The 25,388-nt window shown below is 37.7% G+C and overlaps 1 protein-coding gene and 1 long non-coding RNA gene across 3 annotated transcripts; one reads left to right on the plus strand and one right to left on the minus strand.

The window, feature by feature from the left end:
- The first annotated feature begins 13,389 nt into the window (after positions 1-13,389).
- Positions 13,390-14,520, plus strand: LOC110887847 (uncharacterized mitochondrial protein AtMg00810-like). The gene is made up of 2 exons (XM_022135413.1): positions 13,390-14,242; positions 14,336-14,520. The coding sequence occupies exons 1-2, from the start codon at positions 13,390-13,392 to the stop codon at positions 14,518-14,520; spliced, it is 1,038 nt and encodes a 345-aa protein (XP_021991105.1).
- A 2,678-nt stretch (positions 14,521-17,198) lies between these two features.
- Positions 17,199-17,813, minus strand: LOC110891814. 2 transcript variants are annotated; one of them, XR_002565572.2, is made up of 2 exons: positions 17,616-17,813; positions 17,199-17,337 (listed from the first exon to the last, which is right to left on the minus strand). It is a non-coding gene; the product is annotated as an uncharacterized LOC110891814 (long non-coding RNA). The 2 variants fall into 2 exon arrangements; XR_004871406.1 differs by having other exon boundaries at positions 17,199-17,349.
- Between the last annotated feature and the right edge of the window lie 7,575 nt (positions 17,814-25,388).

Genomic DNA, 25,388 nt, shown 5'->3' on the forward strand with positions numbered 1-25,388 from the left:
GGGCACTCACACGAGCACACCTAAAAAAAATATATTTACAATGAAGTTAGTAATAAACAAACAAAGCTTCTCAAACAAAAGCTTGTTTGAAGAAATACTTCATTAAAAATAAAAAAGTCATAAAAACAAAATATTTTACGAAAACCGACGCTTTTTACGACTTTCACCCTTTTCTACTAACCACTAACCCAACTACCCACCTTTAGCCCAAGCCTAACCCTTCACCCAAAAAGTCTTCTTGATATTTACAAAGGTATAAAGTTAAAAAGGAGGAGGATTGATTGCTTGGCAAGCTTATGGTAGGAATAAGTTCCATGCCGCTCTCGAGTGATTCACTAAAAATACACCTTCGGCCGAGTGTGAGTGATTTCTCCCGTGAGGTATGTGAACTTGTATATAAATGGAATTTTAGAAAGGTATGTTATGCCTTAATAAATAATTTACCTTATGAAAAGTTTTTAATAAATCATGACGAATAGCATTGTAAATAAATAAAAATAAAACCCAATAAAGATCTTGGATTCCCGACACTCTATGACAAAGCCAAAACCTTCTCTTCTACCCATTCCATTTGGGAGTGTAAGCCACATATTAAAGAGTTTTGCTTGAGGACAAGCAAAAGTTCAAGTGTGGGGATATTTGATGTGTGTAAAATGCAACATATAAATTACATCAAATGAGGCATAAAACTAACCCTTTTTAAGTACTAATGTTGGAAAAAGTGTGTTTTTGTCTTCCTTTTGTATTTTCAGGATTAAATGAGCTCAAATTAACAAAAGAAGCAAAAAGGTAGCTAAATCTAACATAAATACAAGAAAAGGAACAAAAGTGGATTGCCCGACTCCTCGACAGAATCATCCCAAGCAAAACAGAGAAGGCAGAAGACTGAACACGCCCCGTGCTCAGCGAGCACGGGGCCGTGCCCAAGAAGCAGCAGAAAAGACAAACCTGTAGAAGCTTCTATTGTTCACCACGGGGGCGTGCCCAGTGAACACGGGGGCGTGCCCAAAGTACTGCAGGCGCATTAATTGTAATTGCGAATTACAATTAATGAGGAGAGATAGTGTCAGACAGGCACGGGGCCGTGCCCAGGCCTCTGTTCAGCCTATAAATAGGAGTGCTTGGCTTCATTGCAACTCATCCCTTGGCACACCACCTCTCTCACTCTTCATCCACCACCCACCACCATCACAACACCATCATCCATTGTCTATCATAGAGTGTGTGAGTCGTCTCGGGATCCAAGATTGATCGTAAGAGTTCTTGACAATCAAGGCCATGTTTGCCTAAGTCTCTTACATCACTTGGTGAAGACAAGTGTTTAGTATAATACTTTTTATTTTTAATCTTTTGCACTTTTTATTTGGTTTTGTATTAATGACTTTAATAACTAGTTGCTTATGTTGAAGGTGACTTTTCCTTATCGTTTGTCCGTGGTGTCTTGGCATTATTTTACTGTCTATATAAAATAAAAGATTTTCACCATTCATATCTCCACGGTCTATATGGAGGTATGTTGGCTACCTGGTCGGGGGTTAAGGGAACGGTTTGGTAAGGGTCTTGCCCTTGTTCAGCGTTTAGAGGTCCTGCAAGGGACCTGAGTCAAATTTAGTAGGATCTCCTTCAATACCCAAAGGTATTGGATGGTGGGGATCCAAACTCTTTGACCCCCTCATAAGTTAACTACTATTAATACTATAACCCGGCTATTTAGGACTGTATCCCTGCTGACTCAGACTACTTAGTCGAGGGTAACGTCACCTCCAAAAGAGGGGCCTACCATAATTTGCATTAATAACTTAATTCATTATCTTTCAATAATCCGACCCTTTAGGATTGTATCCTTGCTGACTCAAACTACTGGGTTGAGGGTAACGTCGCCTTCAAAAGAGGGGCCTACTAAAATAACTAAGATAATCTCTTAAACAAGTGCAAAAGTGCGAAAATAATCAAAGGTTATACTAATACACGAGTCGGATCCAAGTGATTCATCTTGTCTATCTGTTTTTATTTTTATTTTATTTTTCAGCATTTAGTTAGTTTTATTTTCTTAGTTTAAAAATCTTTTCTAACATTTTGATTTGATTAGACGTTGAGGATAAACCGGTACTAAAAGCACTTGTGTCCTTGGACGACCTCGGTATCTTACCAACACTATACTAGGTCCACGATGGGTGCACTTGCCCATATGTGTGTTTAGTGTTAGTAAATATCGTGTTTTTATAAATTTAAAACTTGGCTAAAAAGTGTAAAAAGGGCTTAAAATATATACCAAAAATATATAACACCTCGCACACATGAGTAGTGTGTTAATAGAACTTGTGTGCGAATCCTTGTTAAATCCTAGAATTAGCATGCTTTTGAAAATGATAGGGAACTTGTAGGAAGCCTCGTCTAGATGTCTGAGAGTGCGGGATTGGTGGGTTGGACCTCATACTTTACATATATGAGTTTGGTATTGTGAGGGGTGGGGGTTTGGTCCTTAGAAAGCCACGTTTGAGCCTTAGACCATTCGGTTGCGACCCAAGCCTACTTCCTATAAAATTTTACCTTTTGAGATGACCCGGTTTAAGAGACTTAGCATGTAGTATTGATGTTCTTGTGTATATTATTGAAGTGTGATGTGTTATGAAAAAAAAGAGAAAAATATGAGAAAAATGCAAAAAGAAATAATTAGTTTGAATGGTGGTTGAGATTGTTGAAAAAATATGTATATATTTGGTGTTTGCTTTGTTAGTAGTAGAAATAAAAACCGGGTCAAATCAATTAGCTCTTCTATATATGCATTCCACCATTTTCCTACCTTTGCACCTAGCCCCGTTACAACCCGTAAGTTCCTTTGATTCAAAAGCATGCTAGATATTTGTTAGGAGGAAACTTGATTTTTATACAAGCTTATTGTCGCACACACACACACATACGCATTGAGTGGTTTAGCATTATATGCTAATAATTCTCGTTACCGAGAGATTTTTGTGAGGGGTGTGTCTTGTGGTATGATTGGAAATTATAGAAGGACGGCACGTTTAGCTTGGTTTGCATAATCAATCGCTTGTGGTTGGAATAGTTTTTGAATGGGTTGCTTGGGACAAGCAACGGGTAAGTGTGGGGATGTGACGGGTGGTCCGTAGGACAACCCTTAAGTGCCTTAAAATGATTAAAATCCCATGCTATACACGGTTAATTGCTTGGACTTGGTAACCACTCTCTGTTTGATGATGCAGGGTCTAAAGTGCTTGAAATGCGGGTTTTTGGAAGGCATGATTGGATGCTAGAAGTTGGTGGAGTCAAAGAGTGGAAGAAGAGAAAATTTGATGAAGAAACAAAGAAATGGCATCACTCAGCGCCGTAGCCTACGGCTACTGCCATAGGTTACGGCACCCACCCTTTGTAAATTGGCATCGCCGTAAGACAGTGTCCCGGGGCCATAAGGATCTGATGCTCGCCGTAAGCTACGGTGAGCGCCGTAGCTTACGACGCTATGTTGACCGCCGCTGACTTGATGATCACCGTAAGCTACGGCAAGCGCCGTAGCTTACGGCGCTGACTGATCCAAAAATGTAACATATGCATTTGTTGTTCATTTGTTGGGGTTTTTATGGTGTCTAATCATGTGTCTTCGGTTACACCTGCATTGTGAACGAATTTTGGAGCAAAAATTGGAGACGAGAGAGCTTGAAGAACACTAGTTAATCTCTTGTTTTATGTTGGTGATTTCTTTGAACATTGAAACTAGTATTATGATGTTGATTCAAGCCATGAGTGGCTAAACACTTGATGATTGTCCTGGATTGAAGGTTTGATTGAGACATTTCATGTTTGATTTTCCTAATTTCTAGAATAACAATCTTTATCTTTATGATTTGTTTGTTATGGTGTGTGATTGTTTGTTAGTAACTTGTTAATTCTTACGTTGAACTAATTAGAAACCATACGTTCTAGGTGCCGTTGGCAATCGAGATATCATGGGTATAGTTAGGCTTGGGTAAGGGTTAATTGATCATCGGGTAACAACCTCACGTTCTAGGAATCTGAGTACTTAGTTCCCTTTCATCACTGCAAGTAATCACACATGAGCTATGTCTATGTAGTTCTTTCTAGTGAAATGATAACATGAATGTGGAAGCAAACCGGAAATCTAGGATGGTCATTTGTCTCTAATTTGCTTACAACCAAAACTTCTCTTTTGCAATCTATTTAGTTAAATTTAGTTCTAAAACCAATTCACTCAAATCAACTCTTGAATTTTACTTTACTTGCAATTAGTTTAATTTTAGTCAAGTTAGATAAACTTCTAACTAACACATATTCCACAAACTCCCTGTGTTCGATACCCACTTACCGCTAACTATTTAGTTGTATTTGGATTAAATTTGATTGTGATCGCGACATCACGTCACCCATGCCTTAGAAAGTGTGTGAACTCACCTTGGTTTGCTCGGTTAGATTAGTTACTCTAATAGTCAGAAATCAAGCACGTCGTAATAAGGTACAGATAACAATCAGTTTCTCATGCATAACACGTATCCTACGTACGGTTTATCTACTCATTACTTCTATCACGTACCACACAATTCTAATGTCAAGGTACTTTGTTAAGTTATATTATTTTACCCTAAATAATATAACTATCTCACAAAATAAACAAGTATCCACACAAGTGTTCTAGTATAAAATATATATTCTAAATATTTATATTTAACCATTTTACTTGTAGAAATCAACCTCCGATACTTTGTATTTTTGTAACAAAGCTCATAGCGAAGTTTATTTTGAAAAACAAAGTTAAAACGTATTTGTGAACAATTGTTAGAAAAATAATTTCTAAGTGTTGGAATTTTTAGAAAATTTTGCCAGAGTTTCCTTTGTAAATGGAGGTATCCATGCTTATTAGCATATCATTTTCTTTTTGGAAAAATATTCAATCAATCAACAACAAGTTACTAAACAACATTACACTAGTCAAGTGCAAAAACAATGCACTTTACATACAACATGAACTTGGTTTTTCATAAAAACGCGTAGTAACCTAGTGGGGTGTTTAGTGGGTTTAGTTACCCTCCAAAGTGTGTTTACTTTTGTTAAAATCTTACTCTCGGGGTTTTTAGGCGTTTACAACTTGTAAACTCATTTTGCAAAAATGTGTAGTTATTGGATCTTCTTGTTCTAAAAAGCATTTCCACGCTTATTTTGTTACTAAAATAGCGTAGGTTTAACAAAAGTCATAACCTTTCAAAAATCATCTTCTACTCTTGGTTTATTTAGGAAAACCATTTGTAAACCTCGGATCCATACGATCGTCAACTCACTTTGTTTACTTATTTTTCAAGAAATCATTTTTGTTACCAAGTTTATGTTGAAATATGGAGGTGATTCCTTTATGTAAATCACTAATCACCTCCTAACTTGTTAACTTATGTTTTTAATGTTACTTTAACAAGTTCAACCATGATGTTCAACATCATATTACTAGTAATCATCAAGCAACATCATATACACTCAAAATAACATCATTCTAGCATTATTTCATCTTATGTAAAGCTTATGTTCAAGTTTTATGTTTATGATCTTTAGTGTTCATATGCATTCATCAAGATATAGCTATTAACCACTAAAAACATGAAGTATCAAGAGTGTATAAGAAGCTTACTACTAGCTTGAAGCTAGGGGAAGAAACAAGTGAAAATGTGGAGGATAAAAGCTTGTGGGAGAGGTCCTTCAAGTTCTAAGAACACCAAGCCTCCTAAAACACCTCCTAGCACCTTGAAATACGCTTGGATTGGAAGATGGATGATTGAAAAAATTGTGGTGGTGTAAGGGGGTGCGCGGCCGAAGCTTGTAGAGAGGGAGAGAGTGGGATGTGGTGTTGTGATAAGTGTTGAAGATAATGGTTAATATAAACACACTTTCTTTTATCCAATGGTCATAGTGTTCATGGAAGTACATACAAGATCTACATAATCCAAGGAGAAGATATTACATGGGAATTAGGGAGATCACCAAATCTTGGTGATGATTATGGTGGGGCCACTCTTGGGCCGGTTCTAACCAGGGGGGGGGGTTATTTGTAAATTATTGGTAAGTAGGTGATTAGTAGGTGTTAAGTGTTATATCTAGTGTTTTGTGTGTAACATGTTTTATGTAGTGTGTTATAGTGCTCGGGAGCCATAACTAGCTCAGAAAAATAAAACAATACTTTTTGCAATATTTTAGTGTTCCGGGTAATGTCACACCCCCAAAATCCACCATGCGGAGTATCACCGCTTGGAGGCGTGACATGACCAGGATCGAGCCACCAATCATATTGAACAACGTAATTAAGTAAATAAAACCAACCACAATACAATTGGTGACCAAAAGGAAGTAACCAACTCCAAGTTAACGGCGGAAGCATAAAACGTAAGTCCAAAACATAAGTTCATAGTTCATAGGTTTAAAGACCAAAACATAAGTTCCATAAGTTCATAAAGTTTAATTATTAAACACGGGACTTAATAGTCCATATCTCACAACGACCTCCTCCTCGTGCAAGCTCCATAAGCATCTAACGACCTATAAGGCATGTAACAACGAGTCAACAACAAAGTTGAGTGACTTCACGGTTGCTCGGTTAGGTACTGTTCCGTTAAAGTGCTGAGTTATTCCATATAGTGTCCTATATATATATATATCTTTTTGTAATACTTTTAATTCCCAACACTTAGGAAAACATACAGGACCATTTAGTCAATTTTCTGCACAAGACTAGTATGTTAAAAAGCACAAGTAAGTATGACACAGTAATCAGAAAGCAGTTAAGTAGTTCAACACAGTCATCAAGCACTTTAATTAACATTAATTAATCGTACGGATACATGTAATTATGAGGGTTATCGCATTCCAAGTCCGTTAACACTTTCTTTGGGGCTTTATAAAACGAGAAGTAATAAGTCGACGAGAAGTAATAAGTCGGTAAGCTTTCCATAACCGATGTAATAATGACAACTCTACCCCAAATCGACAAAAGGTGGGACTTCCACTTAGCTAACCGATTTCTGAACGTGTCGTAAACCGGTTGCCAATTGGTTATCCGGTTCATGTTAGCTCCCACTATTAGACCAAGATACTTGAAAGGAGGAGCATCCGCCTCATTAACCATGTCTCCGATATCCTCCATACCCACACCAATGTGGTATAAATTGGATTTCTCTATATTGATGGCCTGAACAGAGATAGAAACATCGGAGCATTCTCACAACGTTCACCACTTCTTCCTTAGACCATTCCCCCACTACTAAGGTGTCATCTGCGTATAAGAGGTGAGTAATGGCCGGTCCGTTATTTGGGGTGGAAATCCCCTTAACGGCCCCCGCTTCCCTTGCTAAGTTAATCATACATGATAGAGCTTCCATCACCACCAAAAATAGGAATAGAGAAAGGGGATCACCTTGCCTGATTCCTTTTTCGCACTTACATTGAAAGGTAGGGGCCCTGTTCACCAAGACAGAAGATCTGTCCGACTTGAGAATACCCAGAATCCAACTACACCATTTGCTCGGGAATCCCATTTGATGGAGAATATTGACCACGCATTTCCCCCTCACATTGTCGTAAGCTTTTTCAAAGTCAATCTTAAGGAAAAAAGCCTTCGATTTCTTCTTTTTGATCCAAGAGATAAGCTCATTAATGATAAGGGCCCCGTCCAAAATGAACCTACCTATCAAGAATGCCGATTGGGAGACCGAGATAATACCATCCATCACCTTCCTTATTCAATTGGCTAAGGCTTTTGAAAGAACTTTGCTGATAATGCCAACTAAGTTGATAGGTCTATAATTGTTGAGAGAAACCGGATCTTTGACCTTAAGGATAAGAGCAATAAAAGAAGACTCACTTCCGATGCTAATCTCTCCATTAGAGTGGAACCAAGCGAAAATTCTAGCCAAATCCTCTTCAAACAAATCCCAAAAATGCATCTAAAGTTCATCCCGTCCGAACCCGGAGCCCGATCATCCCCACATTCAAAAACCGTCTCCTTTATTTCTAGACCAGAAAAAGGTTCGACTAACATGTCACTATCGGTTTCAGATATTTTCTTGAAGTTGTCGCAATACACATCCGGTCTCTCCGGGAACTCTTCTTTGAATTTGCCCCGAAAAAACGAGAGAATTTCTTTCTTAATTCTAGATGGCTTCGTGCACCATTCTCCATTGACATTCAGGCCGTGAATGGAGTTCGTTGTCCTTCTATTGTTAATCAAAGCATGGAAATATTTAGAGTTTTCATCTCCGTCCGTGGCCCACTTCGAACGGGCTCTCTGTTTGACATCCAAAACTTTCATGTTCTCCGCCTCTCTGACAACTTTCCTATTTTCAGCCATTGTCCATTCTTCTTCTTCTGAGAGGTCCCAAGTTTCCATATCCATTTCTAGCTGTTCCAGTTCGGATAAAGCTAAATTTTCCTTTTCTTTTTCTTTAGCTAAGAACTCATCTCTCCAATTTTTAACAGCCGTTCTGATCCGAGCAAACTTGGCCGACAGACAAGAGTCAGGGGGATCAAATTGTTCGAATCCCTCCACTGCTTCCTTAATCGCGTCCTCGAAACCAGGTTTCCCGATCCAAGAACTAAAAATCTAGAATGGACGAGGACCAAAAATCAAATCAACCAACTCCAAAATAATGGGACAATGGTCAGATAGGTGACACTGCAACACTCTAACACAAGCGGAGGGCCATTTATTGAAAAAATCCGGACTGACAAGAAAACGATCCAGCTTACTAAGTTTTTTTCCATTATCCTTAACACATGTAAACTTTCTCCCCTGCATCGGATACTCAAGCAAACCATTATTGAAAATAAAATTATTAAAGTTACTGGCGCATACCGGTTTGAACTTGGACTGTTTTCTTTCATCTGGAGACCGCACCGAGTTAAAGTCACTGGCTAGAACCCACAAACCAGCATCCATATCAATATTGATAGAGATTTCATCCCACAAAATTCTCTTAGCCACAGTGCTTTGAAGCGCATAAACATTTATCAAATTGATATGTTCCCCACTCCCGACAACAGTCCCACTAATGGTCAGAAAGAACCTGTTCTTGATGATGTTATCAATCTTTAAAATCTTTGGATCCCAAAACCAAACCAAACCTCTAGACTGCCCAACCGAAGCAACACTAGCAGACTCAAAATTTCGGTTCCCCCAAATGCTAGCTAAATCAGCCGTCGAAACTGACTCCACTTTAGTCTCCTGAAGAGCCACTGCACCGATTTTATTAGGGGAGGGGGGTGGTCACTAGTGATAGAATTCTATCATTCACAAGCACCAATCAAGTTCCGCCATGTCATCAACCATTTTTCCATCACTCACAACCTTTTTTTAGTGGAGGTGGTCATCACTCACCACCATACCCAACAATTTCCCCCCAACCAACAATTACACTCACAGATAAAACCATCACGCGTTCTAAAAATAACGAAATCATGTTTTCGTTAATATATAACGCGTTATATATGGAGGTGGGGGTGGGATTTCGTTATTTCCACGCGTTATACATTGTTCCGTTATACAATCACGGAACCGCCCCCTTGGGCCTTAGAAATCCTCTTTTCCTTCCGCCACAAAGGGCATGTTTGGCTAAGCTTTTTGAAACAACTTATTGACTTATTGGCTTTTCGAAAAGTCATAAGCTCTAAAATGGTGTTTGGCAATGAGGGTGTATGTGAGTGGGAAAAGTGACTTTTCCAAAAAGTCACTCTATCCTAATTTTTCAAAAGCCAATAAGTCAATAAGCTGTTTTCAAAAAGCTTAGCCAAACATGCCCAAAGATTTACCTATCCCTCTTTAATAACCATTGTGTTTACATATATTTGCCATTATTCAGTTTCCTTGTATACAGCCTAGGCATTAATTGTATTCCCTAAAAAAAGGGATTTGTATTGATTATAAATATAATGGAATAGAGAGGGAAGGATCATCGATCCAATCGTTTCATGGTATCAAGAGACCAGAAACTTTTACCCTAATTCTTCCCTCCTCTGCCATCATCTCTTCCCCTGCGACCCATCTTCTCGGTCGTCGGCTTCACCCCACCACACGCACCTCTGTTTCTTTCTCCTAACCAGCCGCTATTCTCATGGATTCGGCCACCATTCATCCTGCGGTAACCGTGTCAAACATCAAAACGTTTGTACCGGTTACACTTGAAATCGAGTCCGGGCACTTCACCGCCTGGTCCGAGCTCTTCAAGCTTCACTGCAAGGCCTTTCAGGTCTACGACCACTTGCTACCTCGCCAAAAACCAGCTGCCTCCTCCTCCGACAAAGAAAAAGCTACCGACAAAGACACCACCACTCCCACCAATGCTCTTTGGGAACGCCTAGATGCCATTGTGCTACAATGGATCTACGGCACTATTTCCAAAGATCTCGTGCATACCATCCTGGTACCGAATACTACTGCTCACACGGCTTGGACCACTCTTGAGAGTCTCTTTCAGGATAACAAAAGTGCTCGCGCAATCCAGCTTAAACATCGGTTCTCCAACACCCGTCTTGAAAGTTTCCCCAACATGTCTGCTTATTGCCAGGAACTTAAGGTTCTGGCTGACCAACTCTCTAATGTTGGTGCTCCTCTAGATAATGATGGTTTGGTCCTCCAACTTCTTACTAGCCTTAATGAACAATATGAAGGCATCGCAACGATCCTTCAAGGACAAGATCCCTTACCCAACTTCTACACTGCCCGTTCTAAGCTCATCATGGTGGAATCACGCAAGGCCGAGAATGCATTACACTCTGCTAAAACTGCAGGCACTGCTCTCCAGACATCCTCGTCTTCTCGCCCTGACCAAGCCAACCACAACTTCTCGGGCCGTGGTCGTGGTAGATCTTCCCGGGGACGCGGCCGCGGACGTAACCACAACTCTTGGGGCCGTGGTCGCCATCAGCAACAGTCACAACAATTCAGCCCTTGGGCCTGGTGGGCTTCTCCTCCTCCGTACGGGCCTTGGGCCGGTGCTCCACAGCCGCATTGGGTCGGCTCCTCATCACAGTGGGCCGCACCCTCTACATCCTCTCAACAAAACTGGGCCGCCCCACCCTGCCCCTACCCCACAACCCAACCGAACTCTACCACCCCTAACCCGGCTGCTGGCATTCTCGGTTCCAAACCATCTCAGGCTCATACTGCTGCTTATACGCCAACTGATATTGATCAAGCATTGCACACCATGACTCTCAATCATTCCGACTTGACATCATACATGGACACCGGTGCGACAGGTAATATGTCCAATACTACGGACAATTTTCAATCTTTTTCTTATAATAGCATGTCTAAAAATATTATTGTTGGTGATGGATCGACCATTCCAATAATTGGACAAGGCCACAAAACCTTACCACAACCTTACCCACCCCTTATTCTCAAAAACGTCTTGTATGCACCAAAATTAATTAAAAACTTAATTTCGGTACGTCGCTTCACCACTGATAATTCTGTTTCAGTTGAGTTTGACCCATTTGGTTTTCTTGTGAAGGACTACAAGACACGGACCCCTATCCTCTGGTGCAACAGCAGCGGTGATCTATATCCCCTGGTACTTGGATCTGGAACTACCAACTCACCCTCCACTTTTGCAGCCATCTCCTCTTCGCTTTGGCATCAACGTCTTGGTCACCCCGACCAAGACCCTTTACTTTCTTAAAAACATTCATGTTCTGTTACTTTTGATTCTATTAATAAAAACATTTGTCATGCTTGTGTTCTTGGAAAAAGTATTAAACTGCCTTTCAATATTTCCTACACACCCGTGTTTAAACCCTTTGATATAATTCATAGCGACCTGTGGACCTCACCAATTTTAAGCACTCACGGTCATCGCTACTATGTCCTATTTCTAGACGACCTAACCAATTTTCTTTGGACCTTCCCACTCACGCAAAAATCACAAGTATTTGCTACATTTGCCATTTATCACAAACAAATCCAAACTCAATTTGACTTACCCATTAAAACTTTTCAATGCGACAACAGTACCGAGTATGTTAACTCGTCTTTTCAAGACTACTTTAACCAACATGGAATGGTCTTCCGTCACTCCTGTCCATACACATCCTCCCAAAATGGCAAAGCTGAACGCAAAATTCGTACCATTAATAACATGATCCGCGCCCTTCTTACACATGCATCCCTTCCAAACAATTTTTGGCATCAACCCCTCGAAACCACCACATACTTACTAAATATTTTGCCATCCAAACAATACAATAACAACACCCCAACTGAGCTTCTTTACCGCCGCACCCCCACTTATGACCATCTACGCGTTTTCGGCTGCCTATGTTACCCTCTCACACCTTCTACCACAATCTATAAACTTGACCATAGCTCGTTCCCACGTGTCTTCCTTGGTTACCCATCAAACCATCGCGGATACAAGTGTTTCAATCTACAAACGAAACAAATAATTATCTCTCGTCATGCTGCGTTCGACGAGATCACCTTCCCATTCGCCAATGCCATTCACCCACCACCTTCATATAACTTCCTTGAAGTCCCCTTTCCATCCTATTACTGGCCTCAGACACACTCGGCCCATTTACCCAGCCCAAATATCCCCACCCCCTCAACCGGCCCACTGCCATCACCCTTGACCCCACCTACGGCCCAAATCTCCACACCCCCCCATACGGCCCACAGCCCATCCCCACATCCCATGACTTCTGAACCGGCCCAGTCCCAGCCTACACCGACCAGCCACTCCACTTCCACCCTGGCCCAACTCTCACCCGATTTATCTACCATACCGTTAGCCCTCCCACGTCCAACCCGGCCCACCTATCACCCGGCTCATCAGTTCATGACCACAGCCTACCCACCTCAGCCCCCTTACCTCCACACTCTCACCTCAGCCCAACCCCATCACTGCCACCCACCCGAACCATGCGGACACGTGCCATGGATGGCATTGTCAAGCCAAAGCGACAACTTAACCTACACACCTCTACCATTATTCCCGTCCCTAAAACACCCACCCAGGCCTTGTCCATACCGAAATGGAAACATGCCATGACCAACGAATATCATGCTCTTATAAAGAATGAGACTTGGGAATTGGTCCCTCGGCTTTCGTATATGAACGTTATCCGAAGCATGTGGCTCTTCAAGCACAAATTTAAGTCGGATGGCTCTCTAGAGCGCTACAAGGCAAGGTTGGTATGTGATGGATGCCTTCAACAGGTAGGCGTCGATTGTGGCGAGACATTTAGTCCGGTTGTTAAACCGGCTACCATTCGTACAGTGTTATCTATTGCCTTATCACAAGCATGGTCGGTGCACCAATTGGACGTAACTAATGCTTTCTTGCATGGAATCTCCATGAAACGGTATACATGTATCAACCCATGGGGTTTCGTGACAAAAATCATCCAGATTACGTTTGTCGCCTCAAAAAATCTCTATATGGGTTGAAGCAGGCGCCTCGGGCTTGGTACCAGCGATTTACCGACTTTGTCCTCACTCTTAGGTTCACACAAAGCAAATGTGATGCTTCTTTATTTGTGCATCATCAGGGCTGTGATACTGCATTTCTTCTTCTCTACGTCGATGATATCCTGCTCGTTACGTCTTCGTCATCGCTTCGGCAACATCTCATGACTAGCTTGGCACACGAATTTGCCATGAAGGACCTTGGTCCTCTCAGTTTCTTTCTTGGTATATCGGTTACTCGCGACAAAAATTCAATGTTTCTGTCCCAACATGCATACGCCGCTAAAATAGTTGAACGTGCAGGTATGTCCTCATGTCGCCCGGTTCACACTCCCGTGGACACTCACGCAAAATTAAGTGCCACCGGGGGTGATCCGTTCCACGATCCTACACTTTATCGGAGTTTGGCTGGGGCACTTCAATATTTGACCTTTACGAGACCCGACATAAGCTATGCTGTCCAACAAATATGCACACACATGCACGCGCCAACTACCGCACACTGGGAAGCTCTCAAACGCATCATTCGCTACATTCAGGGAACACAGTCATATGGTCTTACACTTGGCCCATCTGCCGACCCGCGTCTTCTTGCTTATACGGATGCTGATTGGGCCGGCTGCCCCGATACCCGTCGTTCCACCAGTGGATACTGTGTGTACTATAGGGATAATCTCATCTCCTGGTCCTCGAAGCGTCAAGCCACCATCTCCCGCTCTAGTGCGGAAGCCGAATACCGGGGAGTAGCCAATGTTGTTGCAGAAATTTGTTGGTTGCGAAATTTGCTTCTCGAGTTGCACCGACCCTTGTCCCGTGCCACGTTAGTATATTGTGATAATGTCAGTGCTATTTACTTATCAGGTAATCCGGTTCAGCACCAGCGAACCAAACATATCGAGCTCGATATACATTTTGTTCGTGAACAGGTTCAATGGGGTCAAGTTCGTATCTTACATGTCCCGTCTCGTTATCAGATTGCCGACATTTTCACTAAAGGTTTACCACGTGTTCTTTTTGAAGACTTCCAATCCAGTCTCAGCATATGATCTCCTACCACTTCGACTGCGGAGGTGTAATAACCATTGTGTTTACATATATTTGCCATTATTCAGTTTCCTTGTATATAGCCTAGGCATTAATTGTATTCCCTAAACAAAGGAATTTGTATTGATTATAAATATAATGGAATAGAGAGGGAAGGATCATCGATCCAATCGTTTCACTCTTAAACCTCTGATGTTAAAGGACAAAATATTCATTGGTCCACCACATTGCTACCTTCACTAGTGGTGGTCTTTCTGATGAGAGGGAACCTTTTAAGGATTCAATTTTAGCCCATAAAATAACTTTCGTCTCGTCTTTTTTTCCTTTAGGATTTTTATTTTGTTAGCCAATGATAAAACAACCCAGTGAAGATCAACGCATCCATTATTTCCACTCTTACTCGTGCTCAGCAACTACAGGATTTGATCCACTAAATTTCATCCCCTTTTATTTTGTTTTGATTAATTTGTTTCAAGTTAATAAATATCAACATGCTTTGTTGAGATTAGTGTTCTAATCATATAAGTATCGTTTAGTAAGAAAAAAAATATAATTATTGTATTTTTTGTATTTTATGAAAATATTTAATAAAAGGGAAATTGGCCTGTAATAATCTCACATAGACCTTATTGCCATTAATAATCCCACCTCAGAATATTCCCCCCACCAGTCCCACCTTTCACTTATTTTTCCTACAATGGTCCTCCGTTAAAAAAACTTAACGGAGTTAAGCTTTTTTCCAAATTACAAACAGATTTTTAGGGCTTTTGATTAGAACGACGATACGAGTCCATTGATGTAAAACTTGCCTCGAAACGGTGCTCTAAACGATGAAAACGATGCTTCAATTCGGGTGTTTAAATTTCCAATTAACCAAAATCAACTTACTTGGAGCACCATTTCGAAATAAGTTTTACATCAATGGACTCGTATCATCGTTCTGATCAAAAGCCCTAAAAAATCTGTTTGTAATTTGGAAAAAAGCTTAACTCCGTTAAGTTTTTTTAACGGGGGACCATTGTAGGAAAAATAGGTGAAAGGTGGGACTAGTGGAGGGATTATTCTGAGGTGGGATTATTAATGGCCAATAAGGTCTAGGTGGGATTATTACAGGCCAATTCCCCTTAATAAAATCTTTCTATACTAATAAACAAAAATCCTTTTTGGACACGTGTCATTCTCTGGTAATTTCTCACCCTTTAATTTTTATTTATCTCTTTTATAATAATAAGAATAATAATAATAATAATAATTATAAACAACAATTTAACTAAATCTATTTATCTCTTTTTTTTCATAATAATAATAATTATTAACATCAATTTAATTAAATCTATTTATCTCTTTTTTTCATAATTTGAAATTGATTTTTTTTAACTCTAAAGTTTCAATCTTTGCAAATTTAAATCTAAAGTTTCAAGCTTTGGTATTTTAACCCCTTTAATTAATTTGGTTTTTCACTTCTAATTTCAAAAGTTTTCATCTTCTGCAATTTAACACCTTTATTTTTTTTTTTACTTTTAACTCAATGCTTTTTATCTTTTGCAATTTAATCTCAAAATTTTTTTACTTTCAATTTTAGTCTCTTATATACTTTTCATATTTCAAAATGTGGAGACTAAATGTGAAAAAACGTGAAACTATAGGGACCATCCGGGCAATTAACTCTTTTTTTTTTCAAAAAACATATCTTGACGACCATATGTGTTAAAAAATTATATTATATTTAATCAACTCGTGTAATACACGTGTTTATTTAACCCATGCAGTACACGTTTTTAAAGATGTAATTTTTTTATAAAGTTATATTTATTCATACCCGTGTAATACACGTGTTTATATTATATTATATTTAATCAACTCGTGTAATAAACGTGTTTATTTAACCCATGCAGTACACGTTTTTAAAGATGTAATTTTTTTATAAAGTTATATTTATTCAAACCCGTGTAACACACGGGGTTCTAACCTAGTACATTGTATTTATCTGATAGTATTAAATAAATAGTGCTTCCTAATCTGGTTATTAATTAATATGTTTAGACTAGCGTTATTATAATATTAAAGATAAAGATTATTTTAAAAATAAAATGTAAGTATAAATTGTGATGTTGAAGAAGAGAGGACACATGACATTGATTTGAATCCTTATTAGAAGTTAGATTTGTTGTTTTGTTTGTAACTTTATCATTCTTATCAATTATTAATAGTTAAAATCATTTGATTTAAGAAATATATAATGTTTTAAATAATAAGACATGTGGTTACTTTTAACGACTTGTTATAATAAAAACATTATTATAATCATGTATAATTAATTAAGTTGGAGATATAATAATAACTAGTGGGGTGCCCGCTCGATGCTGCGGGAGCACAACACTTAACATAAATTGGTGATTTTAAGGATTGCATAGGGCGATTTGGTTCGGTTCAGCTTTGAGACCCCATAACGAAACCCAAATTAGTTACAAAACATGGGATTCTAACTTGGTTATAAAAATATAACAACTGTGTTAGGCGTATTAGAACCCGGATTTTGCCTTTAAAACAAGAATCCACCCAACCCCTCCTAATGGTTGGTTTGTAAGTAAAGTTTCCAAAACAACATTTCTATGAGTAACAATGATAGTTTACATCTTTCTTGTATTTGCTTGTACTAATAATTCATACCAGAAAAAAAAAAAAAAAAAGAAGTATATTATTTGGTTTAGTCAATTTCATAACAGTTTCAGAAAATAGGGGTGGTGTAGATCTGATTATATTTCTTTTCCTCATCATCTTCTTATGATTCTTCATTTGTGCATATTCAAGCCATTTATCTGTAATGTAACCTAAAAAGTCAGAAGATGGTCATAAACACATGAAACTAAGAAGTAAAGTTTGATCACATTCAATGGATCATGATTCGATACAGAGTTTTAAAGAGAAAAGAATGGTGATCTTGGTAACCAAGTATGAAATAACAAAATTTATCACCCTACGAGTGAAGGACCGAAACTAATCAAAACAATAAATATAAAAATACGTTACAAGTTGAAGACAACATGATCCATACAATACGAGAACATGCTTAAAACAGAGACTATAGAATCCATACCTTATTCTTGTAATGTCGCCACAAAAGAAAAACGAGTGAAGGCGGCAACCGGTGGTGTTTGTTCACGAACGATAGTTGCTTCGCAGAAGAGCCAAATTTGTCGGCAGTTATTCAATCAAAGAAAAGGGATGGAGGTGGAGATGTTGATGGGTTTTGAATGAGATTCCAAGAATTGGAGGATTTGAGGTAGACATCGGCGAGCCCTTTTAACCACTTGTGGGATTAATGAGCATTTTAATTATTAAAAGGTGGCATTGAAGTATTTGATTATTGGGTTGGGTTACGGAAGTTGAACAACAAACATTACTTCACTATACGGAATATCTTTAATCAATTTATTTAATTCTTTCAACTCTATTTATTTCATTTTGATTCTCCGAAACATTTTAGTTAATATCCTAAATTCTTTTGAACTTTCATAACGTTTAGCACCTTTTCGATTACCATCATTATAGAGCAATGAATAGTGAATACAATTCATTTATTTATTTATTGTTGTAAAACAATGGTCTATTAGCAATCCATATACAACTATACTAAACATGAGAGAACAAGACTATAGAGAATAAGTGAATAGGAATTCTTTTTCATTGAGATATCAACATACAATACAAAGAACTCTATATATAGTGTTCTTACATTAATACAAAGGACATGAAGAGATGGTGGTTACATATGTGGAAAGTCACCACATTATGGTGCATTCATAACACTCCCCCTTAACTATTCACATGATGAAATATAATAGTCTACTATTCTTTTAATACGCTAGGTGATGCTGTCTCGTTAAAAACTTTGCTAGGAAAACCCAGTGGGATAAAACCATAGCTAAGGAAAAAAGAGTGCAGCGCGTATTTTCTTCCCCTGATACTTTTGGATCAGATATGTTGCCTTATTAAAAAAACCTTACTAAGAAAACCCAATGGGAAAAACTTAGTCAAGGGAAAAATAGTGCACTACGCATTATACATAATTAACAACATGATTTATGATGATGTTAAATTAGTACTTCGGGACCTATAAGATAAACTGATACTACTGGATCAGTTATGTTGTCTCGTTAAAAACCTTACCAAGAAAACCCAATGGGAAAAACTTAGTGAAGGGAAAAAGAGTGCAACATTTGAGATTAGAACTGTAATCTTACCAATACATCTAGCAAGAACGTAATATCAGATGTCGTCTTGTTTGCAAGGTACGTCAATGCTCTGATTGCAATTAAGTATGGTACTTCTTGACTAAGTAGTTCAACATCCCTTTCTTGGGGTTGATAAGAATATTTTTTCTATGTCAAGCGATTAGACAATCGTTCATGTACTCAACGAATGAGCTTTTTCTATGTAACATCTTCTAGATGTAGTCAGATTGATGAGCAAAAATAGTACATATATACTCGAACTACAGGTCGAGAATAACTACACTTTGTAAAGGTCATTCAAAATTTTCCTCTTTTGTTTGAGAGTTCCCTCTCGGTGATGTTTACATTATCACTGTAAGAGTGAAATCTTGTTAAACAGATGTAGCTCATTTTATCAAAATTATACCTCTCTTTTCAGAGTATAGTCGACTGTGCCACATACGAGTAGTTTCCTTTAAGAGACATATATATAACACCTATGGGGTTATTGTTTCATAATGCTTTGAGCATTTTTAATCCTTCAGGGGGTTTTCATACAGATGTCATTTGCAATTGTCTCGTACATGTATACGGTGATGACATCCATAAGTTGTTTTATCTCAAGTCATTCTGAGATTGCGAGGCCGCTTAAACATTTAAAGATTATCGCATCCACTACAGGGGTATACGTTTCCTCGTAATCAACTGCTGGGATTTGGGAAAAATATTTATGTTAAAATGCGTGCCTTACATCGCAAAAACTGATTATTTACGTTTCCTTTTATTTAAAGACACCCTTTTATAACCTACTGGTTTGACGTCTATGGGTGTTCGAACTGCTGGTTCGAAAAGGTTTAGTTTGTCGAGCAAATTTAGTTCAACCTTAAGTCATGTAGCCATTTTGGCTATTTGTGTGCGTACACTCTTGCACACTTTCTATATACGTAATCTTTTTTTTCATCAATTACATCTATTGCTATAGCATAATCAAATATATCATTTTACACGTGTTTCATTACGGTTCCATATTGTACTTATTTTGTACATAATTCATCGCGATCTCATATTTGTTTGGTACTAGAGTTTCTTTTAGAACTCCATTAGCCTCTTTTGGGGTTTTGACAACAACCTTCTTTAAGGTTTAGTATGCAACCACTTCTAGGGTTTTGGATGTAACTACTTATGGTGTTTTATGTGCCACCTCTTTTGGCGTTACACCAACTGCGTTACTCTGCTCTTTTTGTGTTTTGTGGGTTTTATCTTTTTGGAACCGATTTATCTCTCACAATTTATTAATATGATAATCATTGTGTGAGTACTTCCATTCGAGCAGATAAGTTTAAGCTGGTATATGTGACTTTGTCACCTTATTTGTGTTAGTGAATACATCTTGTATTTCATTTGTTATTATTTGCAAATACACCTTTCTTTTGGACTTCAGATTTGCATTGACCACTTCAGGGGTCGATATATAATATGATGCATTTTTTTATGTTACCAGTCTTTCATTTTCTTGTCTCCCCCTAAGACTGGGAATACGATGTACATATCCCATTTTATATGTTATGGTGGTGCTATTGGTACATAGGCTGCACAACAAAATATATATAAAAAAATGGAAACTTGGTTCTCTTCAGGAGACCAGTTGTAATGGGGAGTATTTGTGATAAGCAGTTGGTTTTGAATTTATATAATCAATCGACGAATTCCGTCTCGACTACGTATGCCTCTCACTATATTTCACATTGTGCCCAACAATGGTCCCTACAATTGGGTTGTCAAAGAACCATGTTAAACCATGTCAAAAAAAAACAATGTTCCATAGTGTTGGGCATATGCTACATACGGGTAGCTAAAAACTCACATGTAACCATGTATGAATGCCACAATCCACATAACTGTACATTTCAATGGTCCCCTATAAGAGGGATTGTTTGTAGGAGTTTATTGTTTGGAAAGGCATAAAAAATTATTTGCCACAAAAAAAACTAACTAGACATATGATAAGGCATTTTGGGAGCAATGTTTTTAGATTACTTAGAGGTGCTAAGGTACCGGTTAGCATGTTTGATTGTTTAGCATATCATGATGCTATCTTGATGACCTATTTGGTCATGCCATGTGGTGAACGTATAAATATTCTAGTAACTTCTTGTTACTAACCATATTTGATTTAATGAAATATTGTGGAAAATTAGTATAATTTCTAGTAACTTCTAATACAGTCTTCTTGGCCATATTTACTATATGATATATTTTAGATATTTAGTACATTTTCTTTTACACCATTCCAAGGTGATGACTTTTCATTCAAACATAGTGGAAACTTAATAAATTTCTTCGGTATACATTAGAATATGATGCATTATGAATTACAAAATTCGATATCAGCGGGTAAACTATCGATGCTCTTCTGGAGCATATAATATGCTATTAACACGTGAAATAGTATCAATAGCTTCTCTACCACGTGAAATATTATAATTTTAGCCTTTGTTTAGAGGAAAAACATGTACTATTCATAAGGTTTTCCATCACTAGGCTATATGTTAGCCAAAAACGCCAAGTGCGATGAACTAAAGTTTGGGTTGAACTTGAAAAATCATTATTAAAACAAACGGGACTTTGTATACATTTGGGAGAACTTCGGGTTCTCAACATTGATTTAGGATTCCTGTGAAATTCAGTATAAATGAGCATCAACACTAACTCAAATGAATTATTATCTATCAATTTAAGTAACTAACATCAGAGTAGTTTACTTATGAACAAGAGAACAAACATAAGAAAAAGATTTCCCTCATCATTTACCATGATCATGACCTTTATAACAATCATTATATCATCACATTCACTTTTAGGGAATGGATTATAACCACACAACTTTCATAGTGCTATCATTACAATTGCTTTTGTTATGTACATGATCTCGACCTTTCACTAATCTATCATTGCATTTACATTAAGGAATGGCTTAGAGCCACACAACCTTCATTCTGGTTGTTTCAAACCTTATATATATATATATATATATATATTACTACTTTATAAGCATATTTGAGGTTTGATAAATGGAAATTGTTTTATTTAACCAATATAAATAATCGTTTCATCACATAACCTCAACTAGCCCATCAAAAGAGGCACATAGCCTACTAAGGCTACACGGTACGGGGGTCGTCCCCCTACCGTCCCGGTCCGTCGCCGGTTTGAACACCGTGCCGCCCCTTCCGTCGCCGTCCAGTCATCGTCCTCTCCGTCGGAATTTCGCCGTCCAGGACGGAGCAACACATGTGGGCCCCCCTCTTTCTTCTCGGCGTCGCTCTGTCACCCCCGTGCCGCCACCCCCGTCGCCGTCCATCCCTCGGTCACCATACCGAGTAGTCTAAGTATGCAAGAGTCATGGGTGGTGAAAAGTCTAACATAATTAGAGACTTAATTTTGCCATAAAATCTCCAATCAATTGTCATAAAAGACATCAATACACCACATGAAAAGTACTTAATTTTGCCATAAAATCTCTAATTAATTGTCATAAAAGATATTAATACACCACATGAAAAGTACTTAATTTTGCCATAAAATCTCTAATCAATTGTCATAAAAGACATCAATACACCTCATGAAAAGTACTTAATTTTGCCACAAAATCTCTAATCAATTGTCATAAAAGACATCAATACACCTCATGAAAAATACTTAATTTTGCCATAAAATCTCTAATCAATTGTCATAAAAGACATCAATACACCTCATGAAAAGTACTTAATTTTGCCATAAAATCTCTAATCAATTATCATAAAAGACATCAATACACCTCATGAAAAATACTTAATTTTGCCATAAAATCTCTAATCAATTGTCATAAAAGACATCAATACATATCATGAAAAGTACTTAATTTTGCCATAAAATCTCTAATCAATTGTCATAAAAGACATCAATACACCACATGAAAAGTTTATTATATTAATAGAAAATTAAACAAGTGACATAAATAACTCTACTCAAGAGTTTGTCACTATATGTAGAAATTTAATATTATTATAGGCTATTACTTTATGAACTAGAAAGGCAACAAAGTGTCACACTTTTACTTTTTGAATATCATAATGAATAATCATAATAATAATAATAAAGATGATTGATGCTTAATGTAACTAATCATACATGCAAGAGTTATTTTACCTTTAAAACATGTGTTATGAAGAAAAACGTAAATGAAAATAATACATAAAAGTGTTGAAAGAATATAATGAAGTGGCAAAGATGTAAAACTTATCTAAATTGCTAACAAACCTTTTATTACTTATATAAACTAATAGGGAATGTTAACTGCCACTTTAAATGATTTATTTATAGCTCTTTATGGCTAATTTAAATGATTTCTTTATAGCTCTTTATGGCTAATTTAAATGATTTCTTTATAGCTCTTTATAGCTAATTTAAAAATTGAATTATAGTAATTAGTTACCATCCCGTTTCTTCTTAACCCCACTTCAATTTCTTTGGTGGTTTTAGAAAGCAATCGGCCAAACACAAAAGCATAATTCTAGATCATGTATATCAAATTATCAATTCCAACGAGACTTCAACCGGTGAAGTATATGGCCGATTAAATACATAGAAAATCAGGTCTCTTCGGCAAATATTAATTAGATATATGCAAATTAACTTGTTTTCAAACAAAGTTTATTAGGCTCATCATCTTAAATACAATTTCTTAGTTGAAATCAAAATGTCAAAATAATTCTTAATACAAACAAATAATTTATGTGCATGTTGATGATCATATTGACCCGTTACTAGCAAATGTAAATACTATATATAACATTTAAACTTTCATACATTTATAATAGATGAATAATAGATTATGACTAGTTAACCTAGGCAAGATTTTCATCGAGCCCATATAAGAACAACCAAAAGAAAAAATATACATAAAAAAATAATGAGGTCACGAGTCATGATGACTTAATGATGATATTGGGGGAAATCTGAAGTACTACAAATCTAAAATATAGTAAATGGCATGAAAGAGTCCGATTTTATAAAGTAGAAGTCACACATTTTTTATTTTGATGCTAATGAAGAACGTAAGCAATTGCGTGAAAAAAAAATAATCTTCAAAGGCTGTAAACGTTGTTATTATTTATTTATTTATTTTTTTGAAAACAAATCAAATATAATTTATTTTTCAGTCATTTTCTCCTCAGTTACTTTCATGCCATCAAAATATTCACAAAATTAAATCCAAATTTTCTAGTTATGATTATATACAAAAACAATAAAACGAGGACAAAACATGGAGCCATGAAGTACAAGGTGAAAGGCTGAATGGATGAAAGAAAAACCAAATCATGGATATGAAGATTCAAATCATGGATATGAAGATCTTGCAGCAATTCGTGCTGATAAGGTGTTGTAAAACAATGGTCTATTAGCAATCCATATACAACTATACTAAACATGAGAGAACAAGACTATAGAGAATAAGTGAATAGGAATTCTTTTTCATTGAGATATCAACATACAATACAAAGAACTCTAAATATAGTGTTATTACATTAATACAAAGGACATGAAGAGATGGTGGTTACATATGTGGAGAATCACCACATTATGGTGCATTCATAACATTTATCAGTATAAGTGTATCTATTAATTCATTTAGCAATTTAATATTTGTGTAGAAAGACCATTTTGCCCTTTTACTTACTTCATTAAGTTATTGTACCATACACATAAAATATTGTAATTACTTAAATTTAGTTGGTATTTTTGGGAAATGCTTTATAATATGGTATAGATAATAGTTTTGTTATATATAAGAATAGATTCAAGATTTTTGACTTTCAAAGTAAATTCATATTAAATACAAACATATTAAAAGTGTATATATATAATTACCCTTGATGAAACAATGGTTAACCGGGCAGGGTTAACTCACTGGTCTCGTCAAGAAGGGTTAATCCCTTCCTCTCAAGGATCGCTGGCTGGATCACCGGTGGGTTGATCTCCTGCACAAGGAAACAAACCGTGACTCGTAACAAGGAGGAGGGGGTGGGGGGTGCTCCTTGTTACCACTCTCCGGCGTGAGAATCAGTAGTCTGCTTGGGAAGCAAAGTATGATAGTAGTAGTAGTGAGAGAGTTGTGAAGAGATACCTCAAACCTGGTTTGGGGTTGGTTGTTATAGCCGAGGAGTGAAGGAGGAGGTGGATGGATAGACTGACGGCATGCTGCACCTTTGCAGGTGTGTCAGACATGTTGGCCGGGGAGGCGACGCCACGTCAGTCTGTTGCTTACGTAGTCCTGACAAGCGGCTGCCATTGGTGCTACTTGCTCTATGGTGTCAGTCCCACTTGATGAGTAGACAGGATGCGGTGCGAGCCGCATCGCTGTCTGCAGTAACTGTAGATGTTCCCGCGTCTTACTCTTTTGATCAAGAAATGCGCGAGATGCGGTGCCAGGCCGCATCGTCGGCTGTGGTGACTGTTGCTGTAATCCAGCTTCTCTGTATTGATAGAAGTGTTCGCTGGATGCAGTGCCAGGCCGCATCACTGTGAATACTTCCGTTTTCATACACCAGATGCGGTGCCAGCCGCATCGCTATGCCGTTCTCATATTCCAGGTAAGTCCTCCTCCATCACTGGAC

This window comes from Helianthus annuus, chromosome 11, assembly GCF_002127325.2.
Source record: "Helianthus annuus cultivar XRQ/B chromosome 11, HanXRQr2.0-SUNRISE, whole genome shotgun sequence".
NCBI lineage: Eukaryota > Viridiplantae > Streptophyta > Magnoliopsida > Asterales > Asteraceae > Helianthus > Helianthus annuus.